At 39.2% G+C, this 16,408-nt stretch overlaps 1 protein-coding gene across 4 annotated transcripts in view; it reads left to right on the top strand.

Annotated features, from left to right (window-relative positions):
- Positions 1–16,408, top strand: part of ATP8B4 (ATPase phospholipid transporting 8B4 (putative)) — a 284,458-nt gene that overhangs the window by 34,371 nt on the left and 233,679 nt on the right. For all 4 annotated transcript variants that reach the window (XM_023227177.2, XM_023227176.2, XM_023227178.2 and 1 more), the window contains one exon: positions 7,094–7,152. In XM_023227177.2, coding sequence (XP_023082945.2) covers positions 7,096–7,152 — 57 coding nt within the window. In that variant the 5' untranslated portion in view covers positions 7,094–7,095. The remainder of the gene's footprint in view (positions 1–7,093; positions 7,153–16,408) is intronic.

Consider the following 16,408-nt stretch of genomic DNA (forward strand, 5'->3'; position numbering starts at 1 on the left):
TCTTTCTTTCTTTCTTTCTTTCTTTCTTTCTTTCTTTCTTTCTTTCTTTCTTTCTTTCTTTCTTTCTTTCTTTCTTTCTTTCTTTCCTTCTTTCCTTATTTCTCTCTTTCCTTCCTTCCTTCCTTCCTTCCTTCCTTCCTTCCTTCCTTCCTTCCTTCCTTCCTTCCTTCCTTCCTTCTTTTTTTCTTGAGACAGAGTCTTGCTGTGTCACCCAGGCCGGAGTGCAGTGGCACGATCTTGACTCACTGCAAGCTCTGCCTCCCGGGTTCACACCATTCTCCTGCCTCAGCCTCCCGAGTAGCTGGGACTACAGGCACCTGCCACCACGCCTGGCTAATTTTTTGTATTTTTCGTAGAGACAGGGTTTCACCGTGTTAGCCAGGATGGTCTCAATCTCCTCATCTGGTAATCTGCCCAACTCGGCCTCCCAAAGTGCTGGGATTACAGGTGTGAGCCGCCCTGCCTGGCCTATGAGGACTCTTTCATCAAACTCTCATTTTTATGGGTCCTAAAAATCTTCCTAACAGGGGAATAACACCTTAATTGAACTTAAAAATTTCTAGCAGAGAGCCAGACATGGTGGTTCATGCCTGTAATTCCAGCACTTTGGGAGGCCAAGGTGGGAGGACTGTTTGAGGCCAGGAGTTTGAGACTAGCCTGAGCAACATAGTGAGACCTTGTCTCTACTTATTAAAAAAAAAATTCTGGCAGGATAGTATTATGTCCTCTCATCTTTTAAACTTGTTTTTTAGTGATCTGATTATAATTTTGGATGTTCTGTCTGTATCTCCCCTTTCCAAATGGAAAGACAAGCATAAGTGGATATAGTTTTGTTTTTAGTCATAAACCGGGAGTGACTTTAACAAACCATCAGCCCTATGAGATAATTCTTTTTTTTCAGGGAAGTCGGGAGCTATAGATTAATTATTCTGAAACTAGGTTATTCCTTTTGGTAAATGTTCCCTAATATTTAACTGGTTTATAAATGATTACTTCCTAAAATAAATGAGGTATCCTCATTTACTTATCTTGGAGAATATAACTGGAAGTACATGGCTTAAAGATCAACATCCAATGCGTGCTTCATTGCTATCCTATTTGGTTGAGGAAGGCATCAAATTATATTGGATTTTATGATTTTGGGAGATTTAAGGTGATTTTCATCATCCTATATGGAGTAGCAGTTTGAAGGCTTACTTATCTATTTTTCTATACTCTGGAGCAGATTCAAAACAAATGTCTAAGAGATTTCTGCCTCTGCTGATGGCTGTTATCTTGGATCACTAGAATGACAAAGGATGGCTTCCTTCCTATCCAAGCACATGTTTTTGTTAGACTCCTCAGGTGTCAAAAAATGAGGCAAATGCTATTACCAACTTGATCTTCTTTTGGGTCTTGTACTCAGCCAGCAATACAGTGTAGCAGCATTCCAGGTATGTTCCAGGAAGTTCAATATCAAGCTCATGGTCACGTAGTATTTAGTACAATGAAGTTGATAGAAATAAGAATGATTACTCAACGGACACATAGCTTATGCATTCTTTCAAATATCCCAAAATATATTCTTGGATTTAATCAGATCAACAGAGAATGAGTACAGAGAGCCCACTGTAGGCCTCTCTCAATTGTGTCTTGGGATGATATCCTTAGGGATGTTACAAAACATAGCTCCAAAAACCTTATTTTATGTTTTTTATATCAAACAATGACTTCCTTATGAGGATTTCTTAAGTAAATTAATGCCTGAGGCAATAATTACTAGTAGTTGTACTTTTCCTGAGAAACTGATTTATTGTTACCTACCAGAACTACTAATAATTGCACTTTTACTGATAAATTGACTTTATTATCTCACAGACTTTGTAAAATAAAGGGCAATAGACAGGCATTCCTTTATTCTGTGGCATTTGTGGCACACCTGGATCAGGTGTGTGGGTCATTGGATTAGCCATTTTTATTATCATTCTTGACTCTGGTTGGTTATCATTCTTCCTTCTGTGTCTTCTTCCACCCTACTGTACTTTAAACATTTAAACAAGTATTTTTCCTCTTGTACATTCTTTTTTGTAAAATTTTTTATTTTAATTTTTGTGAGTACATAGTAGGTATATACATTTATGGGTTATACATGAGATGTTGATACAGACATGGTATATATAATAATCACATCATGTAAAATGGGGTATCCATCCCCTGAAGCATTTTCGTTTGTATTAGAAATGACCCAATTATCCTTTTAGTTATTTTTAAGTGTATGATTAAATTATTATTGACTATAGTCACCCTGTTGTGCTGTCAAGTAGTAGGTCTTACTGTTGTACATTCTTGGGTAGCTGTTTTGCAGACGGTCGTTGTCTGTAAACACTTTTGCAGAGATGTCTTTATTTCCCTTTCACACTTGATTATTTGGCTGGGTATAGAATTCTAAATTTCAAAATATTTTTCTTTAAAACTGAAAAGAATCACTCCAATGTCTTCTAGCATCCTTATTGCTGATGAGAAATGTCGTATTGGTCTGATTCTTGTGTTTCAGGCTAACCATTTTTTTTTTTTCTTTTGGAAGCTTTTGGGATTATCTCCTTGTCCTTGGAGCTCAAAATTTTATGAAGGTTTGTGGGTTCATTTTCATTCATCCTGATTGGTACTTGGTGGCCCTTTCACTTTGAAGAGTTACTTCTTACTCTGGAGCAGGGCAGTTTTCTTCTGTTTACTTGATTGTTTTCACCTATCCATTGTCTATGTTCCCTTATCCTAAGTCTTTTTCCCCGCATTTTCCTTCTGTTTGTCATTTTGATATATATTTTGCAAGATTTATACAATCTGATCTTCCATCTTGTCCATTCTACTCTCCAGTGTGTCCAGTAAATATTTTTAATTCTAGGGACTTTTTCTTGTTCTCTGTTTTCTTTGTTTATATTAGCTTGTTCTTGTTTCATGGATGCCATGTCTTCTTAAATATCTTTGAGGTGCTGGGTACGGTGGCTCATGCTTGCAGTCCTAGCTATTCAGGAGGTTGTGGTGAGAGGACTTTTTGAACCCAGGGATTCGAGACTGCAGTGAACTACAGTTGTGCCACTGCATACCAGCCTGGGTGACAGAGTGGTATGCAGTGGCACAATCTCAAAAAAAAAAGTATCTCTAAAAAAGCCTATATATCTATGTATGTATATTCAAGGCACTAATTAGAATTAAAAAGAAAAACCAATCCCCTTTTTCTACCTGTATTCATCATTATTTCTTCTTGTCGAATCCCTCTTTTTTGTGCTCTTGGTTTTTCTCTGCTGCCACTGATTTGTATTTATAAATAAAGGACTAGATAGATTAGTGCCATTGCAAGGGTCTTTTTCTCTGCCAGGCCTCTCCTTTGAACAGAAGTGAGCAGCCTGCTGACAGAGGCTTTTCTGTGGGTTAGTCAGGCAGTCTGGCAAATCCCACAATGGCCTCAGTCAGGCAAGCTTTACTAGGGGCCAAGTTGGCTATACCTGCTGTAGAGGGGCAGAGCTCTTCCTTCTTAGCCAGAATACCCACCCTTGGTTTCCCCCTGATGTGTTGCCTACTCTCTTTGTGGGTAAAGAAGGGTGTGGGAGATCTCAATTGGTTCAGTTATTTTTTAAAATACTCTGAGGTGGTAATATTATTTATCATCAAATGGAGACACTTTTGAGAATGAAAGGGGAACCTATCAATTATTTTGACAAGATAATAGGCATAACCTGGGCCTGTCACCCTATCCATAACATACTCTCAATCTTCGTATTTACCAACTCTGAATTTAGAGCTGCTCTGGGCTCCTTGGGAAGATCACTCTTCTAATTCTTTTGGCTAGAGTTACTTCTGTCTTTTTTCTCCCAGTCAAAATGATCTCATCTGCTTTCTATTTTATTCTCTAGGCTTACTTCAAAATTTATGAACCTCTGCTAGCCACTACTCTTGTTTTCCAGCACTGCTGTGTTTTTAATTTTAAAAAATGTTTTCTGTAATTTCAGTGGGACCTGAGAAAGAAGGGAGGAAAAAGACATACTCAACTTGCCATCTTAAACCAGAAGCTCTTTTATCTCTTTTAGTCCGCTTTAAACATGCTGGTTTACTATGTTTTATACATCCTTATATATTGCCTTACTCCTTTTTGGAGGTGGACACATTCAGTGATAATTGTGCAGGTGTGAGCTCACACTGGTAGATCTTTAACCCCTTAGTGACTAGTTTCCTTTCATTCCTCTTAAATATGGAAGGATTCCATGATGCCTATGAAGTATCAGGCATTAGGCCATTGAACCTCTGAGCCATTCTCACTGGGAATAGTTATGGGGAATTTGTTTTCAGCTTCCTCTTTTTCCAGGATGTGACTTATTGCCAAAAGGTCTTTATATCCCCTCATACACTGTGGTAGCACAGAGAAGAAAGTTAATTCCTACAAAGATAATTCAGGTGTAGCATAGTCAGGTTAGAGACAGAAAACTGTAGGGATTTAGAACCAAAGCCAGTATTTTGCAGAACTTAATGAAGGGATGCTAAATTTTCTGCCAGACTTAATCCAGGAAGACTTAGTTCAGAAAGATGATAATTAATAGAAGTAACAGAGGCAACAATTCAGACTTACTAAGAAGGATTTAGAGGGAAAAGTGGGCTTCTTGGCTGCAATCAGGTTTTGTAGGACAAGAGCAATTTGGATACCTGAAAGAAGATCCAAACTGACCTACCATAGAAACTATTTGGCTGCTTTGGGAATGGGCTAGTCCCTATCCCTGTGGAGTGTGGTTACATGGAGATGCTGGGCAGGATGGTTTCTTTTTTTTCTTTTTTCTTTTGAGACGGAGTCTTGCTGTGTCACCAGGCTGGAGTGCAGTGGCGCAATCTCGGCTCACTACAACCTCTGCCTCCCAGGTTCAAGCGATTCTCCTGCCTCAGCCTCCCGAGTAGCTGGGACTACAGGCACGTGCCACCATACCCAGCTAATTTTTGTATTTTTAGTAGAGATGGGGTTTCACCATGTTGGCCAGAGTGGTCTTGATCCCTTGACCTCGTGATCCACCTGCCTCAGCCTCCCAAAGTGCTAGGATTACAGGCGTGAACCACCACACCCAGCCCAGGATAATTTCTATGTGGCTCACAGAGTCAAGATTCTGGTGTTTGGAGTAGGTAAAATTAGGTAGAGAACTACAGAATTCTACTGTTGGATGTGCTTCATATAAATGTGAAATTTTAGAAAGATCATCATCTGAATGTATATGAACTAAGCTAAACCCAATTAATATATAATTAGTATATCTGATTTTTGTTTTGCTGCTATAATCTATAAATTACATGCAGCATACCAGTGGTCCAGGTTAACCTTTTGCCATGCAGAAGGAGCTCTCGCTCCTACCATCCCAGTAACATTTTTTGCTTTCCTGACAGCAATTTTACTACTTCTGGGTTATGGTGGTGTTATATAAATAAATTATCTAGCTTTTTAAGCATTTAGGTTCCCTCACCCTTCAAAGTACTACTTTGGGATTTGATGTTTTAATTCTTTGTTGGGGCATCAGCAAGAAAGAGAGGATGGTGCTTTTTAGCCAGGGTTTGAAATGTTTTCTTCAGGTGGGTGGGTGGTTGAGAAGTTGCTTTCTGGTGGGTTCTGGATTTCAAAGTTACAGGTTAGGAGCAAGCCCATTCAGGTATCATCATCTATTGATGTCAGTCCAGTATTTTTCTTATCAGCAATTAGTTGAGCCATACTAGAAAACAGGAACTATCACAGGGAACTGGCTTTATTAGATAGGCAAGAAGGAAACCATGCAGGTGGTTACTGGACAGACGATACACCCTACAAATGGTAGAAACCCAGTCATAACCAAAGACAGGGTGTCATTTGTCAGGGGCAGTCCTTAGAGGTGACCTTCAGTCTTAGGAGTTGAACTACCAGGGCTACAGAGAGATTCCACCTGGACTTTTGGAAAAAATTTGTTCTTACAATTCATGGTGGGTGCTAAAATATATTCCTTCCTTCTCTCCCTCTTCATCTCCCTCATTTTCCTCATCTCCCTTCTGCTTCCAGCTCTTCTTTTCACTTTCCTTTTGCTCTTCCCTGCTCCACCCCCAACATGTATCTCCAAGTTACTTTCCACCATGCAGTCTCCTTTATCTCTCTGGTTGTAAGTGCCTTCTCTAAACTCAGACTCTTACTGCAATCCCTCCACCTTTTACCACCTGTCACCTACCCAGTTGGAGAATTATGGGATTAAGGGAATTTAATGGTGAGAGGGTCAAGTCACTCGCCATGAGAGTCCAGCATTGACATCTGGTGGTTACCTTGCTGACTCTTTTCTCGTAGCTTTCATCATTCCATCCTAAATCTTCAGTCAACTCTGGAAGTAACTCTTCAGTAAACATGGAGCAAGAATTTGCTACCCTTACTACAAAACTTGTTCTGCTGGTGTTTCTGGGGCACTGTCTTTTCTTGCCCTCTGCAAATTTTTATTCTGCACTGTCATAATCTTTGGATTTATTGTCCTTTTTATATTGTTATTTGTACTGGTGTTTGCGTTTGCTTTCAGAAGAGATTTTATTCTTTGGTCACTTCCAGCTAAGGGGAGGTCTCAGTTTCCTGATTGTGTGTCATGCTTCTTAATATGCCTGGGCTGCTTACAGATACCACGTTTGGTTCTATGACCTTAAAGTCAGTGACCTCACTGGCCACTTCTGTATGGTTTTATTTGGCTATGTTATATTTTATGACTTTGTAGCAAAAAACCCCACAAAACATTCCTTGCCAGGATGCATTTGACTTTGTCAGCTCCTTCTCTTAGGAACCACTTGAAGTTAAGAGAAAGGGTCTTTGCGGTGCTGGAGGGACGTAGAAATTGGAGATACATAATGTTTTGCTTTATGGTTGGCATCAGGAGGACAATGAGAAACATTGTAGCTTTCCATTTTGGGACTTTCCAACACATGTTCCAACATGTACACTGGAAAAAGCCAATGCCCTTCAAATTTGAAAGAAAAGAATTCTTGCAACCTTAACAACAAAGCAACCTAAGTGATGTTGTTTTAATGAGTTATTTGTTTCTGTGGGCCTACAATTTAATTTCATACCAGATTTCTCTCTCTTTAGAAATGGAACGGATAGTGAAAGCCAATGACCGTGAATATAATGAAAAGTTCCAGTATGCGGTGAGTAAAACACACGTAACACATACATACTGGAATAGGTCTTATCTAAAGACAATGGGATGCATGTCTTCTAGAACTGTATGACTTCACCAAAAACTTTATTCATTGGCCCATTTTAACAGCAAGGTGCCATATATTTCCATAAATACAGATCTTAGTAATGTTTACAAACTAATTATCTCCCACTAAGAGTAGTTGGCATGCTTATTATCATGGGAAGATGATAAAATCTCTTCTTTCTCAAGAACTGATGTTTAGCTCAATTTGGTACCCATCTGGTTAGTAGAATACATAGGAATAATATGAAAATGGACCTTTTTGGTATCACTTGGGGATGGATGTAGTGACATTAGCTGGTGGTTGATGAATGGCATTTGAGGGATTTTCTCTAAGCAACTCAGGCTGAATGTGGAAAAATATATGTAAGATAAAGTTCCACTCCCACCATTCTGGAAGACAGTATGGCAATTCCTCAAGGATCTAGATCCAGAAATACTATTTGACCCAGCAATCCCATTACTGGGTATATACCCAAAGGACTCTAAATCATTCTACTATGAAGACACATGCACATGTATGTTTATTGCAGTACTGTTCACAATAGCAAAGACTTGGAACCAACCCAAATGCCCATCATTTGGGCATAGACTGGTTGAAGAAAATGTGGCACATATACACCATGGAATACTATGCAGCCATAAAAAAGAATGAGTTCATGTCCTTTGCAGGGATATGGATGAAGCTGGAAACCATCATTTTCAGCAAACTAACACGGGAACAGAAAACCAAATACTGCATGTTCTCACTCTTAAGTGGGAGGTGAACAATGAGAACACAGGGACACAGGGAGGGGAATATCACATAGCAGAGCCTGTCGGGGGCTAGGGAGCTGGGGGAGGGATAGCATTGGGGAAATTCCTAATGTAGATAATGGGCTGATGGGTGCAGCAAACCACTGTGGCACATGTATATCTATGTAACAAACTGCACATTCTGCACGTGTCCCAGAAGTTAAATACACACACACACACACACACACACACATATATATATATATATATATAAAATATATACAAGTATATATATATGAGGCTGGACTGGGCGTGGTGGCTCATGCCTGTAATCCCAACACTTTGGGAGGCCAAGGTGGACAGCTCACAAGGTCAGGAGTTCGAGACCAGCCTGGCCAATATGGTGAAACCCTGTCTCCATTAAAAATACAAAAGTTAGCTGGGCATGGTGGTGGGCGCCTGTAGTCCCAGCTACTCGGAAGGCTGAGCTTGGAGAATCACTTGAACCCAGGAGGTGAAGGTTGCAGGGAGCCAAGATTGTACCATTGTACTCCAGCCTGGGCAACAGAGGGAGACTCCATCTCCAAAAAAAAAGAAAAAAAAAAAAAGAAAAAAACAGATAAAGTTCCCAGGTCCTGAGTGATTGTATTTACAGAATGATTACATGTGCAGGCTTTAGGCTTGTACTGAACAGTTGATTTTAAGTGAGGATATTTTTCATTGATGTAAGGAATATTTATTGAATGTCTATTAAGTGACTGGCACTGTCTTAGGCTACAGTGGTGAACAACTTCACGAATTACATCATGGGCCTTCATAAAGTTCTTATTCTTCTCTGACTCTATCTAAGTTGCTACCTGGAATCTTTTATAAGCTCAAAGATAGATAACTGATAGAGTTGTTTCTGTAGGTGATATGTGGCCTGTAAGACCTGTTATATCATTGCGTTTACCAGCACATTTAATGAAAGAAAGTCTCAATTCAAAGAGGGGTTTGATGGCTATTAAAGCATAGAAATATGAGAGTCCCAGGGGCAAACTTTGGCAGTGTCCATTAGGCACCAGCTAGAGGAGAGAGAATGTTGGTCAATGGAGTTTTTTGTGTGTTGTTCCTATTGGCAGATCTTTCCCATATATGGAGATGGGTGCATTGGGCTATTATAGCTGGATTAATTATTAATTGATTAGTTAACATTAATATGTATTAATATTTAGGAGAGGTAGCTAAAATTTCTCTTTTTTCATGCTGTGCTAGTCATGCAAACTTGTGTTTATAATTTGATTTTCAATGTAGGTTTCCCTGTAGTAATTCAATATGCCATCTTCATGACAGATTTCTCATTGTAGAACAGTATACTGACACACTCTGATTTTATTCATCAATCTTGTAAGCTTGGTTAAAGTAAGTCTGCTCTTGAGACAAGAAATCCTTCTCAGGAGGCTGATAAACATGCTTCTTAGCTTGGGAGAGGGAGGGGCTATAATTCCCCAAGGTGACAAATGTCACTCTGTATGGCCTCCTGACATATGGTCATTCAGCCCTCCTGGTGAACACCAGACTTGGCCCCATGCCTTTCCATCCATTCTACAGCCAGTCCTTTAACTGTAGAGAATGACCTCTGAAAGTCTTGACCATCAAGTCCCAAATCAGAGAACTAGATACATGTATATTTAAGACTTAGAGAAAAATACCCAGTAATAACTAATCTGCTCTGGGATAATTATGCGTTTAAGTACTTGGCTTCATTTACTTGTTTTCCAATATATAACAAGTATTTTCCTTCTGTGAGTTGTAACCCTATAAGGAAAGCCTTATTATGTTTGTGCCTTGTAAAATGTTATGCTCTTTTCAATTTGCAATTATTTTTGCTTAATTAATGGAATATTGCAGACTCACAGAGAAGCATGGGGAATTACAACATACCATTTGCCTACCACCCATATTGAATAGATGTTAACAATTTGCCATTGCTTCAGATCTTTCTTTCTTTTAGGAGTCATAAAATGCTAATGATATAGACATGATTTTCTCTTGAGCTTTCATGATATTGAACAAAAGCACGCACATGTGTGGCTGTGGCTGTTTTCTGTTGGGTTTTCCTAATAATGACAAGGCAGTAGAAGAGTACCCCGTGGCCACAGCAGATTGAACAAGGTAGCTCCATCTCTGAGTTAAAACATACCAAGATGGGCTGGGCGCAGTGACTCACGACTGTAATCCCAGTACTTTGGGAGGCCGAGGCGGGTGGATCACGAGGTCAGGAGTTCGAGACCAGCCTGGCCAATATGGTGAAACCCTGTCTATACTAAAAATACAAAAATTAGCCAGATGTGGTGGTGTGTGCCTGTAGTCCCAGCTACATAGGAGGTTGAGGCAGAAGAATTGCTTGAACCCTGAAGGTGGAGGTTGCAGTGGGCCAAGACTGTGCCACTGCGCTCCAGCCTGGCGACAGAGAGAGTATCCGTATCAAAACAAAACAAAACAAAACAAACAACAAACCGAGATAAAAACAAAATCCACTATGGAGTGGCAAAACTAAGAGTGACAGCAAAAGTGGAGAAAGAAAAGCTACAGAGCGGAGAGGGGCACAGATATCCCAGAATGAAGGACTTCCATTGTGGCTTAGAGGGAAAGAGTGCCTGCCATGCTCCTAGAAGGAGCATGGGACCCCCGACTACACCTAGGTGGTGTTGCCTTGGTTCGGGAACACCCAAAAGGCTGACTGGCCCTCCAGTCAGAGGGCTGTGGAGCCTCTCTCAGCTTCAGTCTATTCTGCTATATGTTGGGGATAATCAAAGCACCTATTTAATACAGTTATTGTAAGGAGTAAAGTAGAATAAAATACAACCACCCTGTGAGCTAGTCTAAGTAGAGCTGGGATTTGAACCTATGCCTATCTGATTTTAAGCTTTTTTTTTTTTTTTTTTTTTTAAAACCCCTAAATGGAATATCCTTTTAAGAAAGGCAGCATTCTGGTGTCTTTTGCTCAGTCTTGCCCAGCTTTAAAGAATATCACTCCAAATGGAAATGAATTTGGAGACATATCCCAGGGAGAATGCACATAATAATTAATAAAGATAGTGATAATGATAGCTTAAAACAAGTAGGGCTCACCATATGAAAGGCATGGTTCTAAGCACTGTACTATATTAAACTTATTTAATCTTATAACTAGTCCATGAAGTACTCTTATTTCTTACTTTTTAATTATATTTTTTAAATATATGAAAACATTAAGCCATTGAGATCTCACTTAAGTGACTTGCTCAGGGTCACACAGATAATAGCTCACATTCGTACAGCTTGAAACCAGCTGTGTACCAGGTACTTTGAACGTATTTCAGTCTTCCATAAAACCCACTGAAATGAAGATGGGGCTCCATTTAGTAACTTGCCTAAGTCATGCAACTAAAAGGTAACAAAGCTGGAATTTTTAAAAAAATTATACTTTAAGTTCTAGGGTACATGTGTACAACGTGCAGGTTTGTTGCATATGTACACATGTGCCACATTGGTGTGCTGCACCCATTAACTCATCATTTACATTAGGTATGTCTCCTAATGCTATCCCTCCCTGCTCCCCACACCCCAGGACAGGCCCTGGTGTGTGGTGTTCCCTGCTTTGTGTCCAAGTGATCTCATTGTTTAATTCCCACCTATGAGTGAGAACATGCGGTGTTTGATTTTCTGTCCTTGCAATAGTTTGCTGAGAATGATGGTTTCCAGCAAAGCTGGAATTCTAATGCAGATTGACCAGATTCTAAAACCTATATTTTTTTTCATGATGTTATGTGGCTCTTTTAAGCAATCTTGGAAAACAAACAAAATACAAACAAAACAAAAAACCAATCAACCAACCAAACAACAACAACAAAACAAACCCCAATTACTTTGCCTTTCCTCACATAAATACTGGTAAAGTTCTTATATTCTAAAGACAAAGTTAGATAAAGGAGAAACACAATTTTACAATGTGAGGCTAAGCATGACCTTAAATATTACCCCGGGCTTTTGTAGGTAAGAATTTAGGAGAAAAATTTACAGATAGCTGTGATAAATTGTGCAATTTCCAGAAACATTAAACCCGGCCAACCAAACTTTTTTTCCTGGAAGGCTGGCAGAAGATACCTCAATACCTGGAAAAAAGTTTGTTTATCAACAAACTCTAAAGCTGCAAATCACATTATAGGACATAGCACAGGCTTAAAAATGATCAAAAGCACTTTTGAGAAATAAAAGGTTTAGAACATAAAAGATAAGGTTAATGATTCTAAGTCAAATTAATGTGTAAATTAGACATAGTATTGTGAGAACTGGAAGGTAAAAACATCAAATTACAAGAGGGATTTAGACTGCCAAAATGTGTAAGACAAAATGGGATTGAAGAGGGAGAGTGAGCCAATTGCTAGAATGATAATTCTCATTAGAAGGGAGTTCAATGTTTTCTTGGTTAATAAAAGGAATGAATAATAGAAGTAGAAAACAGCTGTATTAAAATATGTTAATGTTAATAATTGTTAAAAGAAAAATTGTGAGTGAGTCAAACAGTCAGATTCATTCCTGTTAAAAGGATTTCAGAGTGAATGGTAGAAGTGATGAAAACAGTTGAAGTTGTATTAAAATGTATTAATGTTAAAAGATGTCATAAAAAGTGTTAGCTTAATTATAGCTATTTTCTGATTTTGTTTGAAAGTTCAGAAAAAATGATGGAAAGCACTGGTTCCCATTGGTTCTTGTTCTCTCACTCTCTCTCACATAGGCCCACACATGATCTATCCCCATTCAATTATCTTGAACTTTAACAGAATTTGAGAAGGGAGATGAACTCATTTGAGTGATGAGAAACTTATCCTGCCTTAAACTCAGAAACTTCAGTAAGCCAAAACACTTAATAAATTTTATCTGGATATATTTAATGCACAAAGGTAGATGGGCAGTTTTTAAAGGATTTTTTTCCTGAGTGGAATTATTGATCCCGTTTAGGAAGTGCATAGGCTTATGTAAATTGATGAAGATTTAACCAGTAGTTTTACATGCTTAGAAAGGAAGAGTCCCACCTAAAAATTATGATTCTAATGCTGTAATTTATTCCTAGAATCTGAAAACACCTTGTTGATATCCTAGTTATTGGATGAAATCTATTGCTGCTGTCATGATGTTTTGTGGTTGGTAAAACAATGCCCATTTGGATTTTCCAAAGTGTTCGTTCAGTGCAGCCATGTGGTTGAGTGCCTCCGACTCCCAGCAGCCAGTGCCACAGTCACACCACTAAGGCTCCCTGCAGCATGAACTCCTTGTATTTCCCTCCCGCCCATTTACACAGGACATTGTACGCTTCCACAGTCAGCAAACTTCTCTCTCCTCTTAACTCAGAATCTAAGTGGTTGAGAGTAGAGTAGAAAAACATGGTTCACCATCATTCTCAGTGTGTGAGCCGAGATGGTCACTGGGCCTCTTTAGGCCCACGTCATAATAATGTATCTGTGTTTCTCTGAGAAAAGACTGGCTTGACAGGAAAATTTCCTGTTCCTGTGTGTGGGGTGCATAGACCATTCATTGTCCCCTTTTATTTAATAGAAATAAAAATAATTTTCAAAATTTAATATTCACAACATACCTGCTCTATACCTAGCAACATGTATGTTTGGTGCCTTTTCCTCATTTATTTTCCAAAGAATGTTTGAGGCAATGTGCAAAAAGTATATAAAGCTCAAAGGGGTAACAATACATAAAGAAGGTAGTGTAGGCAGAGTAGGTTTAGGTGGGCCCCAAAGTGCATGCTATAGGACCTGCCTGCTTAGACTAGCAGTGTGTTGAGTGCTACTGGAGCTATTAAGAAAGGGGGTACAGGCCGGGCACAGTGACTCACGCCTGTAATCCCAGCACTATGGGAGGCTGAGGCTGGTGGATCACGAGGTCAGGAGATGGAGACCATCCTGGCTAGCACAGTGAAACCCCATCTCTACTAAAAATACAAAAAATTAGCTGGGTGTGGTGGCGGGCGCCTGTGGTCCCAGCTGCTTGGGAGGCTGAGGCAGGAGAATGGTGTGAACCCGGGAGGTGGAGCTTGCAGTGAGCCAAGATTGTGCCACTGCACTCCAGTCCCAGCGACAGAGCAAGACTCTGTCTCAAAAAAAAAAAAGAAAAGGGGTACAAATTCTGCTTTCTATTTTCAAGGAGCAAATATAATCTACTTAGGAAGAGAAGCCCAGCACACTAGAATGAAACTAATAATAGGTAAGAATGAAAAGGTGCTGCAAAATTCTAATTTTGTGATGTGGCCTGTAAATGCCAGGGAAAGGAGAGCTCAATGTATGTGAAAATGTTTCAGGAAGTTTTGCCAGAGGGAATGGGAAATGATTCCTGCCTTGTTTGTTTATTTGTACCACCAGTGTTAACAAGGAGAGGCAGGAGCAAAAGCTTGTAGTCGGACCTTAGACTACAGGCTAAGGGAGGTGAGAGTGTGTCATGAGGAATTATGGCTTGGGTAGGTGGCAGCATACTATTTAAAAGAAGAGTTTAAACATGAGGTCATTGGCTCTCAGGAGCTGGGGAGTCACAAAGTGAAAAGGGATTTTATTTGTCCTCCATATAAAATAGGCCAAATCCCCAAATGGAAATGGCCAGGTTAATATGGAATAGAAGTTGGGTGTGGTGGGAGCCGTACACTTAGGAATATCGGCTGGAAGGATATTTGGCTTTAAGCTAGGAGAGAAGTGGGGCTTGTTAAACAGTGATGGAACTTGCTAAATGTGAGGTATGGGGTGGAAACTCAGTTTGTTAGAGAGTGGGAGGGAAAGAGCTTAAGAAGGAGCAGAGGACAGCAGATATTGAGGTGAACGAAGAGAGGACAGTGGAGGAAAGTGTTAAGGAAGGGAATGTCTCAGGAAAGAGGGAGTGGTGAACAGGTCTAATGGTAGGTGCCCATGAGGTTGAGAACTAAGGAAAGCATCTTTAATAGAAGGAAGTAACTGGAGTACCTCAAGAAAGCAGTTTTAATTTTTTAAGAAAGTTAAGGTTTGACTATCATTCTCAGCAAACTATCGCAAGAACAGAAAACCAAACACCGCATGTTCTCACTCATAGGTGGGAATTGAACAATGAGATCACTTGGATACAGGAAGGGGAACATCACACACCGGGTCCTATTGTGGGGAGGGGAGGGGGGGAGCTATACCTAATGTAAATGATGAGTTAATGGGTGCAGCACGCCAACATGGCACATGTATACATATGTAACAAACCTGCATGTTGTGCACGTGTACCCTAGAACTTAAAGTATAATAAAAAAGAAAAAAAAAGAATGAAATAATTGGAAAAAAAATCAAAATGCAGGTTTGCTTTAAAACACGAAATTCAGCTGCTGTTACTGTCCTATATTATCACCCTAAGTTGGTATTGGGATTGGCTTTATGTAAAATTTGATTATGAAGAATAAAATCTTCAAAGACAAAAAAAAAAAAAAAAAAGAAAGTTGAGGTTTGAAAGTCAGAGGGCAGAAAAAAACTGTAAAAAAAGAGAGAGTTGGGTAGAGCTAATTCAATTAATAGCTTGCAATAAAGAGAAGAGAAGCAGTGTAAAAGCTTTCAGGCTCACTGAAATTTGGTCAACTATTTTTTAAATCAATCTTTTCACATATTTTGGCTTTTCAGATATGTATTTAAAATCCATGGAAAGATAAAACTCTGAATATTTTCTTTGAGGGACTCTTGGGATGTCACCGTGTTGAAACATGTCCCCAGACTGATGGGACATTTGAGTCTCTATTCTTCTTGAGCAGCATAGCTGTACTGCCCACATGATGTGGATCCTCATCTATAGGCCTGATGACCGCATGCACCAACTAAAGAGTACAGATGATGACAAGCAGTGTGACAAGTTGGAATTAGTCATGGAAAGCACCAGTAACTTGCATTTGTTATGGGTTTCTGGTTGTTAGTTGTTGCTTTTTTGTATTGGGGCCTCACCATAGTAACAGTGGCTTTTTAGCAAACATTGAAAATGGCTTCTACTTTGTGTGCTGTTAATATCTGTGTATGTTATTCTAAGTTTGACATGGCAAAGGTTTTAATTTTTTCTTTATAAATAATTTACTTGTAGGAGAAAAGATATTTTTTGGATATCTCTCAAATTCATTTTCTTTCTGGATTCAAGAGCATGAAAGCATAAATTTTTAAAATCTTTTTGACATCTGATTTGTTTAAATAGTGTTATTCTTTGGCTAAGCTTCCGTCTGATTTCTTGTTGCCCTAATTTAGTTTGCCTGTTTTAATCTTTTTTTTTTTTTTTTTTTTCTGGCCTCTGAATTTCTATTCCTAAATGTTCTAAAATGGCACATTAAAGTAATTAAAGAATCTAGGTAAGTTCTCTGAGGTATTTGTTTGTTATTTACCTGTTCCAGGCTTGAGATAATTTCATAAACTAGTTCCCATTCCATCTGCTTTGAGAAGTAAATTTTAAGTAAA

This window comes from Piliocolobus tephrosceles, chromosome 6, assembly GCF_002776525.5.
Source record: "Piliocolobus tephrosceles isolate RC106 chromosome 6, ASM277652v3, whole genome shotgun sequence".
Lineage (NCBI taxonomy): Eukaryota > Metazoa > Chordata > Mammalia > Primates > Cercopithecidae > Piliocolobus > Piliocolobus tephrosceles.